General features: G+C 45.5%; 2 protein-coding genes and 1 long non-coding RNA gene across 3 annotated transcripts; 2 read left to right on the top strand and 1 right to left on the bottom strand.

The window, feature by feature from the left end:
- The first annotated feature begins 5,555 nt into the window (after positions 1–5,555).
- Positions 5,556–6,632, top strand: LOC123161500 (uncharacterized). The gene is made up of 3 exons (XM_044579326.1): positions 5,556–5,847; positions 5,967–6,086; positions 6,180–6,632. The coding sequence occupies exons 1-3, from the start codon at positions 5,644–5,646 to the stop codon at positions 6,444–6,446; spliced, it is 591 nt and encodes a 196-aa protein (XP_044435261.1). The 5' UTR covers positions 5,556–5,643; the 3' UTR covers positions 6,447–6,632.
- Positions 6,633–9,312: 2,680 nt separating this feature from the next.
- LOC123163092 (uncharacterized) lies at positions 9,313–12,795 on the top strand. Its single transcript, XR_006481711.1, has 4 exons — positions 9,313–9,412; positions 9,512–9,685; positions 9,770–9,890; positions 11,300–12,795. It is a non-coding gene; the product is annotated as an uncharacterized lncRNA (long non-coding RNA).
- Positions 12,796–12,970: 175 nt separating this feature from the next.
- On the bottom strand, positions 12,971–15,536 carry LOC543226 (cation transporter HKT1). Its single transcript, XM_044580850.1, has 3 exons — positions 14,130–15,536; positions 13,779–14,006; positions 12,971–13,522 (listed from the first exon to the last, which is right to left on the bottom strand). The coding sequence occupies exons 1-3, from the start codon at positions 15,332–15,334 to the stop codon at positions 13,321–13,323; spliced, it is 1,635 nt and encodes a 544-aa protein (XP_044436785.1). The 5' UTR covers positions 15,335–15,536; the 3' UTR covers positions 12,971–13,320.
- Between the last annotated feature and the right edge of the window lie 9,707 nt (positions 15,537–25,243).

Here is a 25,243-nt window from a genome sequence, read left to right as displayed (position 1 = left end):
AACAAGATGCATATAGACAATTGTTTGGATGTGAATTAGGTTCTATGCTATTTAGTTACTTGGGCATACCGATTCATCATCGCAAACTTTCGAATAAAGAATGAAAATGCATCGAAGATCAAATTGAGAAAGAGCTTAGCCGCTGGAAGGGCAAGCTAATGTCATATGGAGGTCGGTTAGTACTTATTAATTCATTATTAACTAGTATGCTGATGATCCTGTTATCTTTCTTCGAAGTACCCAAAGGGGTACAAAAGAGATTAGACTTTTTCCAGTCTCGGTTTTTTTGGCAGTCTGATGAGGCTAAAAAGAAATATCGCTTGGCCAAATGGGATATCATCTGCCGGCCTAAAGACCAGGGAGGTCTCGATATTGAGAACCTGGTAATTAAAAATAGATGCCTCATGAGTAAATGTTTGTATAGACTATCGGTTGAGACAGAAGGTATGTGGGCACATATATTACGCAACAAATACTTGCACTCTAAAACTCTTGCCCAAGTGACCGTGAGACCTAATGATTCGCCTTTCTGGAAAGGGCTTTTGAGAACGAAAGATTTGTTTTTCCATGGGGCCAAATTCTTCATTGATAATGGAATGACAACTAGATTTTGGGAAGATACGTGGTTAGGGGAGACGCCTCTAGCCACGCAGTATCCCACCCTATATAATATTGTACAATGTAAGGAGGATTACGTGGGTACAGTATTACAAATCGGTACCCTTAAATATCCAATTTAGGTGATCATTAGTTGGGGAGTGATGGAACTCCTGGATGCACTTGGTACGGAGCTTGATGGAGGTTCAACTATCCGATCAACCTAATTCGTTTCACAGGAAGCTAGCTAGAAACGGTGTGTTTATGGTCAAATCAATGTATGTGTATCTAATTAACTCTAGCCCAATCCCGAGATCAGTATATATCTGAAAAGTTAAGGTTTCCTTGCGTATTAAATTTTTTATGTGGTTTATCCACAAGCGATTCTCACCAAAATAATTTACTAAAGCGACATTGGGTAGGCAGTGCACGATGTTGTTTTTATGATCAGGATGAAACAATACAACACCTATTTTTAGATTGCCCTCTCGCAAGATTACTTTGGCGAACGGTTCATATAACCTTTAACATTATTCCTCCAGTTAACATTGAATCGTTATTTGGGACGTGGTTAGCTAGAGCAGATCATATTACTGCGTCTCGTATTCGGATTGGAATATGCACGCTTATTGGGCTATATGGAACTGCAAGAACGACATGATTTTTAACAGACAACACATCTTAAAAATTTTGCAGGTAATCTTCAGAGCTACGGCTTGGATCCGTACGTGGTCCTTACTCACTCCTATGAACTCCAGTGAGACTTTGGTTACAGGGTGCAACCAGTGGGAAATGGTAGCACGGGTTATATTCAACCGGTTTGGATAGCGTTCTCATAATAGGATAGGAGTCTAGGGAGCTTGTCCTATTACTAGCCACAATGCACAGTAACATATACTAGTAACATACACATATCCCTAGACTATGTTACTACCTTCATAGTGGATAGGAACATAAGTGTGGTAACATACAAAACTTCATTTATTAGGTTATAGACTCATATTGCATTGGGACATGTGATGTTACAGTAACTAGCTAAGAGGGTGCTTGGATCCAAGGGACTTATTTTAGTCTGACTAAAAATAGTCCCTTTAAGAGGCTAAAGTTCCAAGCACCCCTGACTAAAGAGGGGCTAAAACTAGTCTTGAGACTAATTTTTTTTAGTGAGGTGTATCCCTACTAAAATGTGGATTATTCCTCTCTCTTCTTATTTAACTCCTCTTCTTTAACACGAACGAGTTCTGAATTGAAGGGTTTGAAGGATAATAAATGCTCATTAACTTGATTTTAGTCTCTTTAATACTTGGATCCAAGCATGGGTGAGGCTAGCAAGTTTTAGTCCCACTACTTTTAGTCATGAGACTAAAACGTATCCAAGCGTCCTCTAAGTAACTGTAACTAGCTCTCTCCTCGTTAACTCATTGCCACATAAGCAAATTTGTTGAGTTTGACTCGATGTTACTGCTGAAGTTACTCCCACTCTAGCTAGTCTTATACATACCGGTTGTGGTATTGAGTTTTATCTTTGTTTTTTTTATTTTACTTCGCTTGCGAGCTGTAATGAATATAAGACCTTGCGCTTTTTTTGAGACTTTTAATAAGATGGATGCAAGCGTGGCGATCTTATGTGAAGGGTCTGTCCCACCTTAATTTTTTTCGTCCTCCACCACTTTGTGCTGTTGTGTGTGAGCGTGTGCTTGTGTGTTGTTGTGTGTGTGCGGGCGTGTGTGTGCTGGAGCATTTGCATGTGCTACTACATGTGTGCTACTGCTCTCGCACTGATGTTGCACGTGTGTGCTACAAGCCCTGCACATACACATACCGCATGAGGGGTAAAAAATCTTTTCCGGTGTCATTTAGACTTAAAATGAACGAAAGTGTCATAAAAGACATAAAATTTAGACTCACTATTACATAGGGAAAAGAAAGTTTTTCAATGTCAAATAACGAAATTTAAAACAGTGTTAAATAAGGAATTATTTCTTAGTTTTAAACTCAACGCAGTCAAACCTAATGGAATGCATATGGATAGTGTTTTTTAGGGTGAAAGCGAATCAGATCATATCGTACCCTGTTAGGCTAGGCGTGTATTTGGCTTGAGACCTGTGCCACGCTATTACTTTCCTAGACTAACAAATTTTAATTTAGAGTGAGTCAACTATTCATCGTGCTTGCACCCACGGATGCATGGTATTCAATGGTAGTACTCAATTGCCCATATTCATTTGAGATTTAACGTCCACTTGTAGATAGTACTATTTTTTTAACTAACATAAATTTGATACAGTGTTTGCTTTTGGGCATTGATCCCTTTTCCATGACAAGATGAAAGTAATTAAAACACAAACGCTAAGAATAAAAACAGCATTCATTTCTTGTTTGCCATGCATAGATGCAATAGTTGCCTAAGTCTGGTCATAGTAGGAAGTAACTTATATTAGTGTCATGCATATGACACTAGTCTAAGTTACTACTTCCTCCGTCCAGAAATACTTGTCGTAAAAATGACTAAAAATGAATGTATCTAACACTAAAATACATCTAAATACGTCCATTCTTTCGACAAGTATTTTGGGACGGAGGGAGTACATTCATAATGCAAAATAACATAGTAGTAGTGTCGTCCATCTATCTTATTTATTAGCTTGTAGACTCATTTTCTCTTGAGAAGCGATATGTTACAGTAAAACATATTATGTTACTCTAAACACATCTCTCCTCATTAAATACATGCCACATAAGAAAACTTATCTTGAACTGTGCTATGTTACTAGCTAAGTTACTTCCACTATTCAAACAATGTGCTATATTATAGATTTTGACTTCTTATTATTTAATTATGTAAAATTATCTTACCATTGCTTTTAGATGCTATATATTATATTCCATCCGTCCAGGTGCATAGGGCACCTAATGAAAAATAGAAATTCCAAAAATGTTAGCCGCCAAGTAATTAATTAACATGCTAATCCTCTCATCTTCCATATTTTTATCTACTGGATGTTGAATGCAGTTTGCATCCCATCCAGTGCATGCGTCATATTAATTCTCCTTTTTCGGTTAATGCAAATTGCATGTAACCCAATGCATGTTTCCCATCAATTATATAATTCGGTTGCATTTTCTATGAATTTACTCATCCATTTGCACGCTTTTACAAATCTTTTTGGCCTCTCACAAATCGCCTTGGTCGTGATGTACCTCTCAATATGCCCAATGCACCTGGACGAGGGAGTACTAGTAGATGCCTAAAAAGGACAATGTTTTGGGACGAGGCGACTCGGTGCCGAGGCTCAGCTGCACCTGTGATGAAAAGATATTTTAAAAATACTAGAAAAATTCCAAAAATTCCAAAAAAAATCATCAAAGATAATTTGGTGTGTGAGGTGCGCTCCAAATGTCAGATCATTTGGACATCTGAGTAGCTCTCGGCAAAAAAAACAAAACAAATTTGGGGTATGCGAAAAAATTTACTATTCATGTATTGTTCTGATCCAATTTTTCTTTTTTGCTGAGAGCTACTCATGTCAAATGATCTAAAAGTGGAGCGCATCTCACACACCGAATTATCTTCCATACAAAAAATTGGAACTTTTGATTTTTAAAGTATTTTTTGTGAATTTTCTCTTCACCGGGTGCGGATGAGTCTGGGCTCAGAAATGGATACTCGAGTGTTCTGATGCCTGTTCAAACAGTGTGCTATCTTGCAATTTTTGATTATTCATTATTTAATTCTATAAAATTATCTTACCATTGCTTTTGGATGGTATGCATTCTACTAGTAGACAATGTCGTCATGCATGTAGGTGGACTTTAAAAAATATTACAGAGACGTGACACTGCGTCTGTCGGCAAGAGGAAGCTTCCTCGCGGCCTGCAAATCTCGATTCTGCCTTCTCTATTTTCTTCACCATACGTGTTGCATGCCTTTAGTTTTATAAACTCGGCGCAATCAAATCTGATGGTATGGGTGGGTAGAAGTTTTTGAGCACGAGAGGGAATCGGATCAGATATTAGACATGTATATTGGCTGAAGTTTGCTATACACATGACGTCCTCTGCACGATTTACGTACGATACTGTTAATCAAGCCGTTGGTGTCATCAAACTCTTTGCAGGACATCGTTCCATTGCGCATCGTGCATAAATCATCCATGCACCAGTCGTGCGCAAAGTAAAGTAGTTTCGATATTGGCTTGAGATGTGTGCTTTCCTAGATAAACGGAGTTGAGTGAACTATTCATGCATGAGCTTGCACGCACGCATGTAATCAGTTGAACATGAGATCGGTCCTTAAATCTCACACCTTTGGATCTTCACTTGTCAGGTTAAACACCTTGCTAAATCTCTCTACGTATTGATTTCCCACCAATGCTAAACGAAGTACCATGCAAATATATGTTTTCTTTCTTTTTCATTGTACATTTCCGTTTTCACCGGCAATAGCATTATTAATTAACACAGTAGTATTTAGATAATTAAATTGTCGACCTAAAACTACGCAAATGACTTATACACTGAGACGGAGGTATTAAGTATTATTGGTACTAGCTAGTACTATTACGAGTTGGGTTTTCATCAGATCTACTCTACTAACTTACGATAATTAGGAGTTCATTACTATGTTAGTGAACTGAAGTCAGCGCAACCAATCAATCAATCGCTCAATTCATTATGCTTATCTTTTGGCGTTGCCTGTGTATCACATGGCCTTGATTTGTCCAAGAAATGCTAGGGTTGTACCTGTATCTCGGGAGATCGTGCCATTCATGTCTAAACTATCGTTGCAAATCTCTCTGACGCGATTTCCTTTCTGCCGCGACTTTAATCAGTGGTCACATGGCCCAGGCCATCCGATGGGGGTTGCCTGAGTTCAAGTTGTCCGAGTAATGCTGGGGATGCATGCATGAGCTGTTGGGATACGTAGTAGTACTAGTATAAAAGGGAGGGTGATGAGCCCCTTAGAAGACACCACCCAAAGCAGAAGATCAAAGCAGCCGCTTGTACGTGTATCTCTTGCTAGATCTCTCTTACACGCCAACGATAATGGCCGCAGCAGCTGCAGGCTTAGTTTGGGCGACCTTGCTCATGTGTGCTGCGCTCGGCGCCGGGGTCGAGAATCCATTCTTTCCTCCTGGTTCCGAGCCAGAGCCGGTGAGGATATACTCCCAGGAGAATGCCGCGCTGAACGTGGCCGAACGCGACGGCAACGTTGTCCTCGCGTACGGCGACTGCTCGGACCTTAGACAGGCAAGGCTCCTCTCTAGCCCGATCCATCTACGTGCTGCTCTTATTTATTTATTTTTTAACTTTTGCGGGTGATGCATGTAGCTGTACGTATTAACTGTCGATGTTGCATGTTTGTGCAGAAATGGTTCATTGTGACGTCCCCCCACCCCTCCGCACCGTTTGAGTTGCCGCCGCCTTTCGTGCTGCAGAATGCGCAGACGTTTCAGGTCATCATCATCCCATCAGGCAGTGGACAGAAGGTACTAGTACTAGCGATCAAGCCGACTTGATAATCGATAAATGCATCTGTTTACTGCTAGCAATAGTACTCACTGGACTGTACCAACCCCCAGGTGCGCCTGTCGTCTGAACCGCCTATCAACCCACTGGACTGGCTGTCGTGGTCGCGAGCAGCACTCGAGCAGCGATGGACGCCGGAGAAGTCCACACGTGCTGACCACTTTTACCAACTGTCGGTTACCAAGAGCGACCCAGCTCTTACCCTCAACGGCCTGTTGGGCAACGTACATGACGGAACGGAGGTCGGCATCTATCATGCATCACCAGATTCAGGGAACGCCATATGGCAGATGACTTCATACCCACTCTGCGCCCGCTGATGAGTTAGAAGGCCACTGCGTTGTGCTTATGTGTTTGCTGAAGAATAAATTTTACATTGTTCTTTCCCTTATTCAATTTCCTCATTCGTCAAATTTGCGATTGTTTGAAAAATTGTACTACGTTTTTGTTGGTCCAGTACCAGTGTAAGCACAACTGAGTTCGTCTATAATATTATTATTTAAGAATTGTTCTTGTTGGTCCAGTAGCAATTTTTTTTTAAAGTTTGGTCCAGTAGCAATTGTAAGCACAAAACAACTGAGTTCATCTATCCTATTAAATATTTAAGAACTGTTCTTGTTGGTCCAGTAGCAACTATAAGCACAACTAAGCTCATGTATGATATTGTTATTTAAGAATTGCTCTTGTTACTCCAATAGCAATTGTAAACACAACTGAGTTCATATATTATTATTATCATCATCATCATTATTATTATTATTATTATTATTATTATTATTATTATTATTATTATTATTATTATTATTATTAAGAATTGCTCTTGTTGCTCCATTAGCAATTGTAAGCACACTTGAGTTCATCTATGACTAGAAAGGTTGAGCGCGCTTTGCTGCGCCATTGAGGTTGTTTGGATTCTTAAACTTCTTTACTCACCCTATTCAAAATACTAGATGATACCCCGCGCGTTGCTGCAGGAATGCATGATGCTACTTATTTGCATAGATAGGGGATAAAAATATATAATATAAGTGAGAATCTCTAATTGAGTTATTGTGCCGTGGGATGGCGACAATGGAAATATGTAATACTGTTGAAACAATCTGAGCCAAAGTTATCCTAATCCATTGCAATGCAAGAGTCCCCTGGTTAATACATTGAACATTCACTCATAAAAATATTAATTTCATATGCTTTGTGGCTATGGCAAAAGGACACAAATGAAAGAAAAATGATTTATGATAAAGTATTGAGAATAAATTAAGAATCCGGCCCATAGGTAAAGCAAGTTGAAATTCCCTGCAGGCCAAAGGTAAAAGGATGGACATCCCCACCACGTGAAAATGGAACTGCATGACTATAATTATAATAAAAGGGGCCTCAAAATATTCCACTTTCTTAGAGCGTAGCAAAAAAAACTCAGATACCAAGTACTAACAGCCCCGGATGCGCTGGATAGATACCAGTTAATTCAATCCAAAATTGCCACAAATCCTTGACGCCCCTCTCAACCCACAGAGATGGTCACATTGTGCTCAGCGGCCCGAATGGCACAGACATTCATTATCGATAAGATGCACCAAGCATACAAACATTTTCTGTGGCCTGACTTGCCACTGCAACACTTTGAAGAAGCTAGCTAGGATAGGTACCTTGTACTTGTTTTGGCTGCCTCATAGGTTCATTATGAGCAGCAAGCACACATATAATTTCTTTGACTGTCTGACTGGTAGAACTACCCTGAATGAGATATTCTCCATGGCATATCGACACAACAAAAACTGATTAGAGTACATCAGACCTATTGCTGACATACTACGGTTACTGACATAGCTCCAGCACACTCCCATTACTGCTTGATTTTTGGAAAAGAATTCAGTGACATTCCTTAAATAGGTATTGGAACTTGACTGCGCTTTTCTGTGTTGCAGTGCTTCACATGCATATTTTAAATTGCTAAAGTTCCTTGTGCCACTTTGTTGTCTCAAGCACCTAACAAAAATGAAGGTGTTCATGCATGTATACGGGAGATTGATTAGTGTTCCCCCAAAAAAAACTAAGTGCTGATGTGGCATCATGGTGACGTCGACAGCGTGCATGAAGAGATAATTGTTAGTAGTGGGGATCAACTTCTTAAGAATATATGATATGGTGTATTTTTTTTGAAAAGTCAAACTTCTTTTAAGTTTGATTAAATTTGTAGAGAAATATATCAAAATTCGTAATATCAAATCAGTCTTGTTAGATTCATCATGAAATGAATTTTCATATATGTTTGTTTAATATAGTGGATATCGATATTCTTGGCTCTAAACTTGGTCAAAGTTAAAAAAATGACTTTTCAAAAAATGAGTACCCCTTATATTTTGACACTGATGGAATATTTAGTTTGGCCGGTGGGGAGATGATGAAGTGTGTTTTATGTTTATTTATGATGCGGTTATTTGGTGGGCCTTTCGTGGTGTGATTTTGCGTTATCCGCTAATTAAGCCATATTTATGCGGAGGAATTGTTGCATCAGTGGTTGCATGCACTATATTCGTGCTATAGTATCTCATGGTGGCGCTTTTTCTGGGTGACGGGAGTCTGCGAGGGATTGATATATTTTTATGGGCCGATTCCTGCTGATTGATTTGAAAAATTGTTGGCCTGATAAATATCGTAAATCAAATCCAAAATAGAATACCTCAAATCCTCAATTGAATGGAAGAGCTTTAAAATTAGGGAACATAAACAATTAAAATAATTAAATGGAAGAGCTTCTTGAGAAATTGTTGACCCGGTCAAAATCGAGCGACCCAATTATAAATTGAAGCCTCACTTAATTAGGAATCTTTTAAAATTAGGAAGTATATTGTATTGTGTAAAAAACTGAATGAGTGAGTTTTGAGAAATTGTTGACCTGATCAAAGTTGAGTGGTCAAATTTTAATTGGAGACATCAATTGATTGTAAGGCTTGCAATCCTAGGGAGCTTATATACATATATACTCACGCCATCGGCAATTTTAGCCGTTAGATCGTGTGTTTTAACGATTTATGGCCGTCGATCTACTTCTAGTCGCGAACTGGGCCTTTCGTCCTGAAGAGCTGCTACTCCGGAAGAAAAAACCGAGGCTGATTGGGCCCTCTACCACTCAAAGCCCATTTGTTTTAGCCTCGCTCCGCCCTCGCACGTTGTTTCGTCTTCCAGAGGACCCGAGCGAAACAGCCCTCCCGACAGCGCCGCCGCAAGGAACCTCAAGCAGCGTCGCCCCTCCCCTCCTCTCGCTCGCTCCGCACATGCGGTGGTGAATCCTCTCTTCCTCGATCGCTCCCTTTCTCCACTACCTATATTCTGCTACCTCCTGATGTTGGCTCCCTGTCTCGCTGCTGTATGCCGGTCCAAGGTTTCTGTCGAGGACGGATCTGAAAGTCCTCGGGCGCGCTACCGCCGGATCCTATCTCTCTCGTCCAGAAGTTACACGCACGTCGTGTTGGCTCTGGGCGCGGACGTCCAGCAGGCCACGTCGGTCGGTTGCTGGTGGCGGTACAGCGGGTCACCGTGGATACAATAGCAGCAGGTAGATGTGCACATATCTGTTGACTTTGGTTTTGGCTGTAATTACCTAATAACTCTAATGGAGATGTACCATTTCTTTGAACAGTACTTCTCATGATAGTTCACCAAATCACGAGTTGCGGCTAATAATGGGCAAGGAAAAGCAAGCAGCCACAACAACCAACCGAGGGCAATTCATAACAGAAACCAAGATTGTATAATGTGAGGTATGTGTTTAAGCTTTCACAATTATGTGACATCATTCTACGTTGACATTGCATCACCCTTAGAGCTGCCTTCTTACTAGTAGCATGATCCATGGTGCAGCTAAATGCTAAAACTCCTAGCAGGTTAGAACACCACCATGATCTTGGACTGGTCTCACAGCTGCAGACATACTTACCATTTTGTATGTTTCTTGTATTATCCTCCTAAAAACAAGTAACAGTGCTATAATTTGTTAATTCAAAAGGTTTAGTCCGTTGATTTCCATAGATTCTAAGCAGTCTGGTTAGTTTTCAACTTCCAGTTTCAGGTCACCATATATTTACAGAGGTTCCTTTTATTTATTGGAGCAACGGGCGGGCGCGGCAACGCGCGCCATCAATGATCTAGTAGCTAACCAAAAGCTGGCTCAATTGTCTGCACTAGAATTTGGCCGACAGCAAATTCAGACCAATAGCTTAGAAGGGCAAGCAGCGCCAAGGTCGTCCGGCCGCCATCGCACTGTGGTGGGACGGGCAGCGCCAAGGCCGTCGGCTTGTCGTCGCGTCGGAGCAGCCCCGAGGCGCCGGGTGATAGTCGCCTGAGGCAGCGCTGAGGCCGCCGGTTCGCCGTTGTGCGCCGAGGTAGCAGGATCACCGTCGCGTGGTGCAGCACCCGCTGTTGTGCGCATAGGTCAGATGAGGCGGCGGCGAGATTTGGGTTAGAACTTGGAAGGATAGGAACGGGGTAGAATAACTTGATAGGGAGTTACCTAATTACTGACAGAGGGGGTTATGTGTAAAGTTGGGTTAAGCGCCAGGTTAGTAATCCCACCTTTGATCTCTGCCCTAAGCTTTTAATCCAACTACCCAGGCCGATAGTTTCCAGATTTTCACTGAATTAGCATTTTCACTGGATACTTCGCCAAAAAAAAGTATGTCCCTCTCTCACGCGCTCAGCCGATTGGCCCCGATCTCCTGGGCCGTAAAACCAACCAATATTCTGGGCTTAAATTTTATTGGGCCAGATGTACATGTTTTCTGGTCGAACCAAACCTTGCTGGAAACGGCGGCGGCCGTACACCGACGGCGACCTCCGCCCATGCGCCATTTGCTCTTGGCCGTTCTCCCGTGGACACTCAACCGGTACGTATGTCTACTTTGTGGGAAAAGCTGCGGTGGCATTCTTAGACGTGGCCCGCGGCCGGCAAGGGGAGCCACATCGAGCCGCCACTGTGAGCATGTCGGCGGCGTGCCGCGGGGCACTGGCAGCGATGTTATTCGGCCTTCTTCTCGGAGGCATGCGCCCGCCGCCGCCGCCACGGCTGGTGACCTCGGCCACCCTTTAATTTGTGGCTTTTCTTTTGTGATGCAGGATACAGAAGCATATAGTTACACACTAAAATGTATTACTTGGGATCACTTTCTTGCAGGTTTACACCCGGAGGAAGAACACAAGGAGAAAAAATATGTAACCCATGGACAGCCTAACATTCCTGTATGCACTGCACACTCAGAGACAATGATTCAGTTAGAAGCAGTTCCTGAAGAATTATGAGAGTGCTAAAGTTTCAGAGGATATTTGTCTGTTCGGCTAATCACCCTATGACCTCGACAATCATGTTGAATGTGGAGAAATTGAGAGGGTTGGCAGAAAGAGATCTCCTCTTGGTGATGCTCATCAACATTATTGCTGCAGCATTACAGGCCAGTGGCTAAATCCTTGTGTTCTGCGCTGCCTCGTGCATCATCATCATACATTGAGAGAAACGATGTTGAGGCCGGAATGCACCTGAAAATGCACAGAGAGGGAGGGGCAGCCCAGTGCATGTAGCTCCCGCTTGCGCAGGGTCCGGGGAAGGGTCCGACCACTTTGGGTCTATAGTACGCAGGCTTTCCCTACATTTCTGTAAGAGGCTGTTTCCAGGACTTGAAAATGCACAGAGACTTTGTTAATTGTTTCTGCTGTTGTTTGCCTGCCAACAAGAACTTAAGAGGGCACAGAAATTACATCATAATGATGAATAGTATTAAAGCTGCTGGAGCAACGAGGGAGCAGTCGATGGAATTCTCTCCTGCCTGTCTTGTGTTCACCGCCATGAACAATGCGTTGGTGATCTTCTGATTGGGGGTCAGCCCCGCAAACGCTGCAGAATCCCAGTTCAAGCAGCACAAGAGTGTGATGCCCATGGTTATGAGAGCAGCTACAGTGGTTGCAAGGAATACCGTCTGCTGGTTAGGCAGAAAGTGGCTGAAACCCACTGCATTTGTGTTGTTCATCATGAACTCAAACTCGTCAGGTTTATCTCTGGTTATTCTTACTCCTCTCAGAGTCTCAGTGCCCATATCGCCAACCTTAGATACACAGGAAACAACGTGTTGCCAACAAGAATCTGGCCAGTGAAGCCCTGGTTCGAAGAGAACACCACCAGGCTTTCGTTCATCGGCATCAATCCTCCGTTGGTGAAACAAGAGACAGTGACCGATATAGAGAAAATCATGGAGTCGATACCTTTCCTTGTTAAAACATCTCTTGCAATTGAAACATGTGCTAAGGCATGCGACTGGGACTGCTCTTAGGGCCGACATGCGAACATGATGATTGTTCAAATGGAAAGGCGTTGCTCGACTGAAAACTCGAGGTAAACCGAGTAATTGTTACTGTTCTGAAGATGGCAATGGATTACTACTTTCGAAAAAGACAGCAGAGAAGGCTCAGCAAACTCAATAGCTGTATCCACTTGCATTATTTGTGTGTTTGTTTTGACTCTGGCTTCCCTACTGGCCTTAAGTGATCCGCGTGTAGAGTTATTTCTTCAAATAAATATACAAAGCAATTAAGCATTAGCGTATAACTCAAACCTGTTAGCTGGGTTTCCATGTTAGCCCAGCCTGTTGATTAACTCATCAGTAAGGTCAATTAACTTTATGGAACACAGTTCAAAGACCTCAACAAATATGCCGAGGCATTATCTGAATGCAAATTTTAGGCTTTGAATTTTGATAATTAACCAAACTTTTTCTAGTTTCTCCTTGAACTTCTATGTAGCAGAGTGATAGCAACACTATCATTTCGTGTCTATAAACATGGTGCCAAAGCGGCAAAGCAACACAAAATTTATCTGTATTATAAATTGTGTGCAATAATATTAACTCCACTCCAACAATACAAATAATATTTGCTTTCTCTTTCGCTACGATTGTGGGGAACTCATGTGGTTACATCTAGCATGCAACACATCAACAGATGGCTCAATTCTTCAGTTGCATTGATACCTGATGATGACTGACAAATACAAAGATGACTTTAGCAGGGAAACAGAAGCTTGTCCTTTGCAAGCGCAACATCCACAAACTATAATCCAATTAGAAGCCTGATTCTTCAGGCAGTACACTAGCGACAGTTATACCAATTTGGTACATCTGCCTTTCCAAGTAATCTTGGCCACTTGTATCATACTTTCCAGGATTTACCCGTGGCCAGTGTGAAAGCCTTAAGCCTTCCATAGAGCATGACCAATATTAGCACAAACTTTCCTCCGTCACTCCACCATCCAGAAAAGCTGTATGGTTTGTCCTGGCAGATGATCTCTGGGTGCAGCTGATGCAGTCTAGAACAACTGTAACCAGTGGATAACCCTGCATTGCCATATGCGCTGCAAAACAAAGCATACAAAATCATTTATACCTTAGTCAAAGGCATTCACGAGCTAGATTTCGTGTCCTAGTTTAGTATCGTGTTTAGCTCTTGCAAACACAAAGTGGTCTGTTTATGAACTTACTTCACTCTACCGCTATGCCGCAACTGCTATTTACCGTTAGTCTATGCTACCTTCGTCCTACTGTCTTTTCTCCATCTTTGCTAACCGGTAGAGTAATGAAATATTTCAATTATATCAAAGAATAACACACCTGATGACCTCAAATATCATGTTCAAGGTGGAGAAGTTGAGTGGATCGTTTCTGAGCCTTCTCCTTTCCGTGATGCAGGCAACCATCACAAAGATGATGTTACACCCGAGCGGTGAGAATGCCAAATTCTGCACCAACGACCCTCTCTTGACTTTCCCTTTCGTGTTCTCATTGGTGGTTTTAGTATCTCCACTGGGTGGTGCAAATGTTGCTGATGATGGCAAATACCTGAGACCAAGAAGTAAATTGTCGCACGTGAATTTGAGATTCCAAAGCAAGTAGTACCTACTTATCAAATGATATGAAATGAAACATCAAATTAAATGAAGTGCCACGCAGTAATGAACTTACATCATGACGATGAATAGTACTATAATGGCAGGGGACATGAGCGAGCAGTCGATGGAATTCTCCCCTGAGTGCCTCGCATTCACCACCATGAAGAATGCATTGACAGTCTTCTGATAAGAGCTGAGCCCATCAAAGACTGAAGAATTCCAATCAACAGCGCAGAACATCGTGACCCCAGCTGCTACAAGGCCAACGACCGTTGAGGAGAGAAACACAGTTGGCAACCTAGCAAGCAAATTAGCAAAACGCACTTCCTCGGGGTTATTGATCATGAGCCTCAGCTCCTTCACCTTTGTGATCCTCCCCAGGAACCACACCAGTAGCCTCAGGAAGAGAGGGAACAATGTATTGCCTGCGAGCATCTGGCCACTCAGCAGCAACAAGAGGCCTGAATTCTTTGAGAAGATGACCATGTTCTCATTTGTGGGCACGAGTCCTGCATTCGCACAGGAGGCAACGGTGACTGATAGTGAGAAGAGCACGATGTTGATCCCTTTCTTGTTCAGTGGGGCACTTGCAGTTGGCACATGAGTTATATACAGAAAAACCAGCAGAAAGCCCAAGACATGGATCATGGCAAAGTACCCAAAGACCACATATCCTAAGCACTTGACAGACCTACTCCTCTTCAACTCTGTACATTTCTTGGGTGGAATTGCATGAGCTGCTTCTTCAAGCTGCGACTCATCACATAGTGCCATGCTGTTGGGCAAGTCTAGCTCTTCAAGCTCGACAGGAACCGAGCTGATCTTCACGCTTGGAAGATCTTGCATGTCTTGATGGTTCACTCTAAGCATGAGCCCTAAGAGTGAAACAAAGATCTCCCCTCCTATAAGCATGAGCAATGTCAAAACCACAATTTGAGAGCTTGAGAGATCCTCCATCGTGATGGTGCTGAGGCCAGAAACTGTTAGAGCAGAAGTTGACAAGAATAACATGTCAATGTAAGGAGGGCTGAAGTCAGGGTTGCTTGGTTTCAGCGACATCAAGAGGACTGAACCAAGTATAGCAATGGCAAGGAAGTAGGACAGTTGGATCCAGAAGGGGTGAACATGCAATGCAACAAATCTATAGACAAAAGCTATTGAATCGACAACATATCCACTGATACGGCAGAAGCTATGCAGCTTGATATGGATGAAATCCTGGTAAAATCTTTTCACCCGGCCCATGGTGCTATGTATGAGTGTGAGAAACAAATGCATATGTCTGTGACAAGATAGGTCGCATACTGGTGCTACTTATATGCGCACACTGCATCACTGGCTTGACACCATGAGCAGATCAATTTAATCCTCTGATCCTAGTCTGGGTTTTAAAATCTATCTTAGGAGAGCAAGTCAAATACAATCATGCTGTACTCTCAATCAATCAACGGCATATGATTTCTTTTCCAAGAAAAACATTTGGTAGGTGAGTCTTAGGCACTAAGTTAGCAGTATTAAACTCACTTTTGTCATCCTGGTTAGCAGGCCACATGAGGTGCGAACACCAGCTAATGGTTAGGCTGCCAGGTTTGCTGTACAGGCACAGGGTGATATAAATGTATGCAGTATAAGGTGCAGTGATTGCAGCACAAATTTCTTATCAAGTGGGAACATGTGTGAGTGAGGAAGAAATAATTCCATCCACATTGTCACACACAATCATACACTTGAATATGCGTGCCTTCATTCACAATAATCGCAATAATGCACCAATGTTTATTGAACGTTGACGAAGAGCAATATCCATTGTAGCATCTCAGAGAGTCGGTCCATGTGCAACTGATTTTTGTTTCTGCTTGCTTGGCTGGAAATCCTGCAGGTACTACAAACACACTTGTCGTCAGGAAACTGTTCCGAAGTTGGATTTGTGACCATCCTTCAAATGATGTAAGGGTGATTCATGTATAGGCTGATGCGTGCAGTTGTGGATGGAAGGTTGCACTTGCACCCCACAGTGCTCCTTATACCAGTCCTCAACCATATGCTGCTGCTTGCTGTTGTTCATAGCGACATTCAGGAAGGTCAGGTTACATCGTCCTGTACGAACAATGTGTCTTTCCTCTGTAGCTAGAGTAGTGCATTTTTTCAATGGAATGGAAAGATTTCAACGGGTGATGTGCTGCGGGAACGAGGGAGTGTACTGTTTGACATGCTTTGTAAAGAAAAAAATATATTAATTAATAAGTCTATGTTTGTAAAGAAAAAGTATATACAAGTTTTCTCTACTAGAATATTTAAAACTCTACACTTTTTTAGGTTGACACTAAACTTTAGAAGGAGAAAGAGAAAGATATTTCTGCTACTAAGATTGCACTGTATGGGTTGTTGATTTGATTAGGATCACTCCGGTTTTATGGCGCCACAAAAATCAATTTATTTTCCATAATTGCAACTCCACATCTTTCTCATCACACACAATGTGTTCACTTTATACTGCTAATGTTGTTTATAGTTAGAAGCCAACGATGCAGCTAGCTAACATACCATGGATTAAAGCCAGGGCATGATTTTTCGAAATATTACTGCAACTTACTTTGTGTTTTGTTTGAAGGAATACTAAATGAGATATTTCCCAGTTGGGATAGATGCTAAGCATGGATCACGGCAAGCTTGTGGACGCCAAAAAGACTGGAAAACAAAGTACAAGCTGCCTTCGTGACACAAATTACTGCTACGTGTACTGGTTGTTGATTTTACTAAGACTACTCTAGTTTATTACTTCTACCTGCACAAAAATGTGTGTAGTTTCAGATCTACTGCTTACAGAAAACAGAGAACACTGCGGGTAATGATGCTAAAGTATTTTTGCATGATAGAACCTTCTCATGGAAAATACTTAAAATTTATGACTATTCAAGAAACTGAATTAAGCATTTGCTCTATTGTGTGAATTGAGGGATTTTACTATTGTATTGCAGTTTATGAAGAGAGTATTATTGCACTGCACTCTGCACTCAAAGCTAAATGTCATAACAGTAGCTCATATGCACCTCTGTTTTGCTTTACAATCGTTCCATTGCTTTGTATTGCAAGCAAGCATGTTCTAAAATGTCTGAAAGTGGTTAGGATAATTTTTAATTGAAACCGTTTCCAAATCCCTTTTTATAGGATACAATAAGAGATTTTATTTTTTACATTTGAACACAATCTGATCTGAATCCAAGTCAAATTGATACGATAAAGGATATGGTATTTACTAATATACGAGCCGTAGGATAATCCTTTTTTTCTAGTTGGATAATCTGACCTTGTAAATATGGATATTCGATTTATTGGTAAAGTTTAAAGTATTAACAAACAATATGTGAATGCTATCTTTACTTATGAGACAAGACAGGCTTGTTAGTTAGTTATTGGCTTCTAGTGCTTTATGTGCGCTTAAAGTATATAAGTATTAATACGCACTTGCTCAGTGTTTATGTACAATTTTACTTTAAAGCGTGTATATATTCCTCGTATATATGCATGTGGTATATGATTGTTCCCTATCCGACTCCATTCCATTACCGTACCGCGTCCGAATCCGACATAATCTAGTATTCAAATCCTCATCCGTTCCGCTTCCAAGTCCAAAATTTTTAAGGAATAGGATCGATCCAGTTTCATCCCTAGTGCACTGCATCATTAGCTTGGTACCGTGAGGAGACCAATTCAATCCTATGATTCTAGTTCTGATTTAAAAATTGATCATCAGACAACAAGTCCAATAGAATCATGTTGCACTCTCAATCAATCAACATCAATTTTTTCTTTTCCCAAGAAAAACATTGTCACTCACAATCATACACTTGATTATGTGTGCCTTCGCTCACAATAATCACAATAATGCTTCTTGTTTATTGGACATTGACAAAGAGTAATATCCATTGTAGGATTTGGAGGGTCTTGACCATGTGCAACTGCAGGAATGATCAGCCATACAAAAATGGACCAATCAGGTGGGAGAACCTTCAATAATTGCAGGTACATATACTAGTACATGTTAGCATGCTCAATGCTAATGGTAGATTGGGATCAAAGCATGTTCTGCTTGCTCGTACAAAGAGACTTGGGATATATAGTATAGTAGATGGATACATCCTAAACTGCTTCCTTCAATTTCTCGCCGTTTCTTTCAGCCGAGCACAGGGCAGCCGGCCGGTGAGTGATTGCGTACGGCGCACATGCGTGTCCGCTTTCTATTCGCCGCTGACTAGTCTCGTAAAACGTATCAATCGGGGCCCTTTTTTATTTCTGTATTATTGGCTATCACCAAGCTAAATCTAACGTGCTCTGTTTTCAGTTTCTCTTATGAAACTGTGATGGTGGTTTGGGTGTTAGTTCAGCAGGTTGCTTGAAATACTTGAAAATGTGTTTTCGATTACTTCACGACGTTCCGACTTGAGCCTCACCTTGCCAAGTTTCATGTTATTTTCTTGTTGGATGCAAGTCCTGGAGGTCCTACATATGTTGTCAGGGAACTGTTCTGAAGTTGGATTGGTGATCATGCGGGGTGAAAAATCTCATCCATCAGTTTATTGGATTGGATATGTTGATATGTGCAACTGTGGAAGGTTGTACCCCTCTTTGTACTCATTTAATTCCCTTCTATGAATGAAAGGTACGCAAGTTTTACGTATTCGCGAAAAAATAGTTATAAACCGACGATGCAACTAAAATACCGACGATACCAAGCTAGGGCATGATTTTGAAAATGTTACAACAACTCTCTTTGTGTTTTCTTTGGAGGAATAATGAAGCTTTCACGAGTAATAGGTTTTGCTGCTTGGCTTGGGTACTACCACAAGATATTGCCCGGCAAGCTTACGGACACAAAAAAGGCTGTGAAAGACAAAGTACAAGGTGTCTTCATGTCACAAATTGCTTCTCCATGTACTGGTTGATTTTAGTAAGATCGCTCCAGTTTTCTTGCAATGATTCTGACTCTGCCTGCTTTCTCTGCAGGGTTAAAGTTTATTTGCCTTATCAATCCCAGCAATTCCGATGAAATAGAAACAGTTTTAGAATTGAGTGAAACATCTCTAAATTAAAACTTACTCAACTGAATTGGATAAACATAGGTTTCTGAATGAATGGAAATGTCATAGCACAAACGAATCTACTGTAAATGCATATTTGGCTTACACTTTTATGATAATGCAAAAGCTAGAGAGAGAGTAACCATAGTTTAACACACGGTGGATAGGACCACGGGGTTGATCATGAGATATTGTCAAAATTTTAAATAGCGCGCTATAGCGTTTAGAAAGATCTGCTGCTAAGAGGCATATCCCGCTATTTAAAACTATGACAATATCTCATATGCACCTCGGATTTGCTTTACAATCGTTCTATTGTATTGCCCGCATGTTCTAAAATGTTTGAAACGCTCTTTGCAGACTGACTTTGTGTGTGGGGGGAGGCTCAATTGTTTCAACATATCCAAATGCACACGGAGGCCCACTTCTGCTTCCCTGCGTGTTGACGGCGAATTAGCTGTTACCGAAAAAGGCTTTCGCCCCGCTTTATATTATAAAGCACATGCCCAAGCCAACAATCCACAAAGGTTCACACACACGCAGACACACACACACCAAGTTCACACACAGACATGATCCACAAGGGTTAATGCTAAGGGCACAGCTCAACAAGCCCTAGAACAGAAAAGAAAGACATCATCTAGTCGGGCTCGGGGGGGGGGGGGGGGGGGCGGAAGTGGAGGCGCCAGGCGAAAGGCGAGCGATCGAAGGTCGGCGAGGAGGGTGTTGATGACGTCCCGATCCTGAGGGCGGCTAAGCGGCCGCCAAAGCTGCAAGTATCCACACATTTTAAAAATGGCGTCAGTAGCGCGTCGTAGAGGCACTTTTTGGATGACAAGCTTATTGCGGATGGTCCACACCGTCCAGGCGAGGACCCCAACGCATAACCAACGGATATGTCGGTGGCGAGGGGGGAGGCATGGATCTCCGCGAGAAGGTCGGGGAAGTTGGAGTTGCACCACTGTCCACCAACCGTCTCGCGGAAACTGGACCAAAGAAACTGGGCCGCAGGACACGTGAAGAAGATGTGATTAGCATCCTCCGCCGTGCCACACAAAGGGCAAAGCCCATCTCCGGGTCTGTTGCACTTGAGGACTTCAACTCCGGAGGGGAGGCGGCCACGAATCCATTGCCAAAGGAAGATCCTAATCTTCAGTGGCAAGCGAATGTCCCAGATCAAACCGAAGGGCTCGGGAGCGGGCGAAGGCCCGATGGCCGCATACAGGGACCTAGTAGAGAAGCGACCGGAAGACTCTAGGCGCCATGAGATGGCGTCCGGGGCGTCGGTGACGCTCATCGGGAGAAGGGCGATGTCCTGGAGGAGGGAATCCCAGGCGGCCACTTCGAGAGGACCGAAAGGGCGACGAAACACGAGGCGCCCTAAGTCAATAAGGGCTGTCTCAACAGAGACCCGAGGGTCAACTGCAATGGCGAAGAGATCGAGAAAGCGGGCGGCCAGAGAGGTGTCGCCGAGCCACCGATCAAACCAGAACAGGGTCACGGACCCAGTACCAACCGAAATGGACGTGCCAATGTGAAGCACAGGAAGCAGCTGCACGAGGGCCTGCCAAAACTGTGATCCGCTCGAACGCTGACAGAAAGCCAGAGGCTGTCCACAGAGGTATTTGTTGCGGATAATGGTGATCCACAACCCTCCGTCTCCATTGGCAATACGCCACAACCACCGGGTCAGGAGGGCGATGTTCATGCGGCGGGAGGACAGAATCCCAAGACCCCCCTGGTCTTTGGGTTTACAGATGTCCGGCCAACTAACCATGTGGTACTTCTGTTTGCCATTGTCGCCAGCCCAATAGAACCTGGATTGGTACTTGGCAATTTCTGTGTGTAGCGTTTCATGGAGGCTATAAAAGCTCATGAGGAACCAAAGGAGGCTGGCGAGTGAGGAGTTGATGAGGATCACACGCGCCGCCTTCGATAGCCAACGCCCTTTCCAAGGTTCGATGCGGTGTTGCATACGGGTCACCGTAGGGCGGAGGTCCGCCACGGTGAGGCGCGAATCACTAACGGGGATCCCCAGGTAGGTCGTGGGGAAAGACCCCAGCCGACAGTTCAGGCGGCCAGCGATAGCCTAAGCCTCCACCGGAGGGTAGCCAAGGACCATCACCTTGCTCTTATCGAAGTTAATCGTTAGGCCCGACAACTGCTGGAAGCACAGGAGGAGGAACTTCAGGTTAGCCACGTCCTGAGTTGAACCTTCCACCATTATTATGGTGTCGTCCGCATATTGCAGGAGGGAAACCCCTCCCCCTCCAACTAGGTGGGGGACAATGCCGTGGATATGGCCAGCACCCTTAGCCTTATCCAGGATGGCGGCCAGGGCATCGACCACCATGTTGAACAGGAACGGCGAGAAAGGGTCTCCCTGACGGACCCCACAGAGGGTTGGGAAGTATGGCCCAATCTCTCCATTGATGTTCACTGCAGTCCGCCCACAAGAAACTAATTGCATCACACGGGTCACCCAGCGGTCATCAAAGCCCTTACGCAGCAGCACTTCCCGAAGGAAAGGCCAGTGGACAGTATCATAGGCTTTATGGAAGTCAAGCTTCAGGAAAACAACACGAAGATGCTTCACCCGAACTTCGTGGAGGACTTCATGGAAGACCAACACGCCATCAAGAATAAACCGGCCTTGGATGAAGGCCGATTGGTTCGGGTGAGTGATCGAGTTAGCCAGCAGGGTCACCCTATTGGCGTACCCTTTGGCCAGGATCCGGAAAATCACGTTAATCACAGTGATGGGGCGGCACTGGCGAATATCAGAGGCGCCCGGAACCTTTGGGATGAGGGTAATGATCCCATAGTTGAGGCGTCCCAGGTCCATAGAACCCGAATAGAACTCCTCGAATAATGCCATGACCTCCGGTTTGACCGCCTGCCAGAATGTTTTAAAGAAAGCAACAGGCAAGCCATCCGGGCCCGGGGCCGAGGCGGGGTTCATGCCTTTAATGGCTGCGAGAACCTCGTCTTCGGCGAAGGGAGCAACCAGGGCCGCGTTGGCCTCGTCGGAAACCAACTGCGCCCCCGTCCAAGTGTCGGGGGCGAGACTAGCCCCACCCCGAGGGGTGGGGGTAAAGAGGGCTTTGTAGAAGCCGTCCACATGAGCCCGAATGGCCGCGGGACGGACAAGGGGTACATCATCCTCCCATAAGCAGTGGATGGAGTTTCTACGGCGGCGGCCATTCGCAATAGCCTGGAAATAAGCAGTGTTTGCATCGCCGCGGAGCACCCACCGCTGGGTACCGCGCACCCTCCAATATGCTTCCTCATCGGTGTAGATGGAGGATAGCTGGTCCTCAAGATCATATCTCAGCATCCACTCATCAGGAGAAAGCCCAGAGGAGTCGGTCCGAGCGTCCAGGGCTTGAATGGCCAACAGGAGAGATTTTTTACGCTCGCGGAGGTCACGGCCGAGATTGGCACCCCAACCCTTCATGAATTGGCGGGCAAGCTTGGCGCAGAAGTGCCACGAGTCAACGGCGGACATGGAGCGATGAGGGGAGGCGCGAGCAAGTGCCCAACGAGCTGAAACCGCGTCCCGAAAGCCGGCCTGATTGAGCCAATAGGACTCAAACCTAAACCGCGGTGGGCAGGTGGGGCGCTCGTCCGCGGAGGAGAGGAGGAGAGGAACGTGGTCCGACCCAATGCGGATAATCGCCCGCAGCGAGGTCGGGGGGCACCTCAATTCCCACTCCGAGGAAACTAGGACACGATCCAGCACGGATCGTGTCGGGTCGGCCTGGCGGTTAGTCCAGGTAAATCTCGCCCCCGTTCTCTCGATTTCACGGAGGCCGAGCTCCACGATCCAGTCGTTGAACAGCTGCATCCGGGGGAGGTTAATCCTATCATTATTCTTCTCATCCGGCGAACGGATGAGGTTAAAATCTCCGCCCACAACCACTGGGAGGAGGGAGGCGGAGATCTTTTGGTGGAGCCAAGGTTATCAGAATAGTGATTTTGAATCGAATCGGAGCTTCGATGGTAGGATCGCAAATCATAGAATCTTCACTATCAGGATCGTAGAAACGTAGATTCTATGAACTAAAATCGTAGAATCATAGGGCTTAGTTTGGATCGTAAAATCGTAGAATCATATAACAAAATCGCGATTCTGACAACCTTGGGTGGAGCTCCGCAAGGAAGGCCGGGGACCGGCGGTGATCCGCCGGACCATAGACAATCACGACCTCCCACTTGAAGTTCAGGGCCCGCTCAAAGATCTCCATACTAACAAAGAATTCGCCCCGATCCATGCCGCCCACTTTGAAGGTGGCATCCTTAACCCCTAAAAGGATGCCACCGGAGTGGCCTGAGTTCCCACTAGAAGGGAGCCAGTGCCAGGCGAAAAGGTGGGAGCTGAGGCAATCAAGCTCATGAAGGGAGAACTCAGTGCGCATGGTTTCCTGGATCGCAATGATGTCAATGTGTCCGTCGCGCACGTACTCGACGAGTTGGCGGCGACGGCCATCATGACTGAAGCCGCGAATGTTCCAAAAAAGGGCCCGCATCGAAACCCCCATCGGGGGGCTGCTTGACCCAGAACACGGGAAGCGCTTTGAGCGCGGAGAGCGGCGGTGCGGGAACGAGTGCGCCCACGAATGGTCCCGTCGACCACCTGAGGGGGCTGACCCGCAATATGTGCAGTCTGTCCCTCAGGGGCCCTACGCAGACGAGCTCGAGTCTCAGCCAACTTGCCATCTAGGATCTCGCGAGCCCTAATGGCCGCGATCTGTTCTAAGGGGGGCCCACTTCCCCCCTGAAGACAATGGCCGAGTCAGTGGCCACCTTGGCTAGGTGTCGAAGAGGAACGGCCTCAAGTGCAGAAAAAGAACAACTGGAAGAACTGGGAAGGGCGGGATCCACACCTGACTCGAGGTTCCGTGCAGCCGCCCGGATCTGAGCCCGCTCGGTGATGGACGGGACCGACGCGTCAGCCGGGCGAGCCGCATCGAGGCGGGCGCTGCGGCGAGACGCAGTCACCGGCGTCGAGGAGGAGCGGGGCCGCCTGGCATACACCACTGTCGGAGGAGGAACCGCGTAGACTGGCGTGGTGACGACCACGGCCACCGCCGAAGCCGGGGAGGCCGGGGAGGTGGGGTGGGCGTCGGAGACCACCAGCGGGGGGAGCGGGGGGACAAGCTCCAGGGTGTCGCCCATCACTTCCCCCACGGGCGAGGGCAGCGGAGAGGGCTCTCCGAGGGGAGTGGTGCCGCCGTCACCACCCGTGAGGACCGGAGGGGTCGGCGCCGGAGGGAACGGAGGTTCCGGGCCCACCGGAGAGGGGCAGCGAGCAGAGTTGGTGGACGGAGAGCGGGGCGAGGACGGGGGGCGACGAGAAGGCCCACACTCGAGATGTCGCTGACCGACTCCGAGGCAGGGGGAGAGGGCACCACGGGGGGTGCGGCCAGCTGGAGGGCCACTGCGAGGTCCGCAGCGGAGACCGGGTGCGGCCCTGACCAGAGCCGCCGCGGCCCAAGGGGGGTTGGCCGGCTCATGTGACGGAGAACGGGAGTGCTCCGAGAGGTCGTCGTCGTCCTCCTGGTCGTCGAAGCGGGAGTGGCTGGGTCGGCGGTGATGGGAGCCATCGGCATCCTCGGGCCCGCCCCCCTGAAGGCTGTCGGCGAAGAGGCGGGGGCGGCCGACATGGTTCGGCGGCTCGGGGCAGATGGTGAGGTCGTAGCCGTCGTCGTTGAAGAAGACCCGAAGCGTGGTGTGTAGCTTGGAGGCGTCGAGGCACTTCACCTTGACCCGGACCTCCTCCTCCTTGCGCAGAGAGAGCTCGTCGACCACCACCACCTTGCCCAGGATCTTGGACATACTTCGAATGACCCGCTCAGATCGTGCCACGTCAGGAAGGCCGACGATGAGGAGCCAAGCCATGTCCAGGACCGCCGCGGCCTTGGGATCCCACCTCGGCTCGGAGATGTTCACCACAATCCCGTTGAGGGCCAAGGTGATGTTATCGCTGCGGGTGCAGAAGCCCATGCTCATGGCGTCGGGGAAGATCATCGAGAAGGCGTTGGGCGCGATGGAGGTCACCTGCCAATCCCACTTGCACCGGCAGAGGTGGTTGAGCTCGGCCGCGATC

This window comes from Triticum aestivum, chromosome 7B (genome assembly GCF_018294505.1).
Source record: "Triticum aestivum cultivar Chinese Spring chromosome 7B, IWGSC CS RefSeq v2.1, whole genome shotgun sequence".
Lineage (NCBI taxonomy): Eukaryota > Viridiplantae > Streptophyta > Magnoliopsida > Poales > Poaceae > Triticum > Triticum aestivum.
Note: the sequence above shows the minus strand (reverse complement) of the source record. Positions and strands in the feature narration are given on the sequence as shown.

What these genes read in the sequence shown, in the direction of transcription:
- LOC123161500 (XM_044579326.1), top strand. Translation starts at nt 5,644, where the DNA reads ATGGCCGCAGCAGCTGCAGGCTTAGTTTGGGCGACCTTGCTCATGTGT. An exon ending in ACTGCTCGGACCTTAGACAG is followed by an intron (nt 5,848 to 5,966) that starts GCAAGGCTCCTC and finishes ATGTTTGTGCAG; the next exon opens with AAATGGTTCATTGTGACGTC. An exon ending in CATCAGGCAGTGGACAGAAG is followed by an intron (nt 6,087 to 6,179) that starts GTACTAGTACTA and finishes ACCAACCCCCAG; the next exon opens with GTGCGCCTGTCGTCTGAACC.
- LOC543226 (XM_044580850.1), bottom strand. Translation starts at nt 15,334, where the DNA reads ATGCATTTGTTTCTCACACTCATACATAGCACCATGGGCCGGGTGAAA. An exon ending in GTACTATTCATCGTCATGAT is followed by an intron (nt 14,007 to 14,129) that starts GTAAGTTCATTA and finishes TCTTGGTCTCAG; the next exon opens with GTATTTGCCATCATCAGCAA. An exon ending in ATGATATTTGAGGTCATCAG is followed by an intron (nt 13,523 to 13,778) that starts GTGTGTTATTCT and finishes TTTGTTTTGCAG; the next exon opens with CGCATATGGCAATGCAGGGT.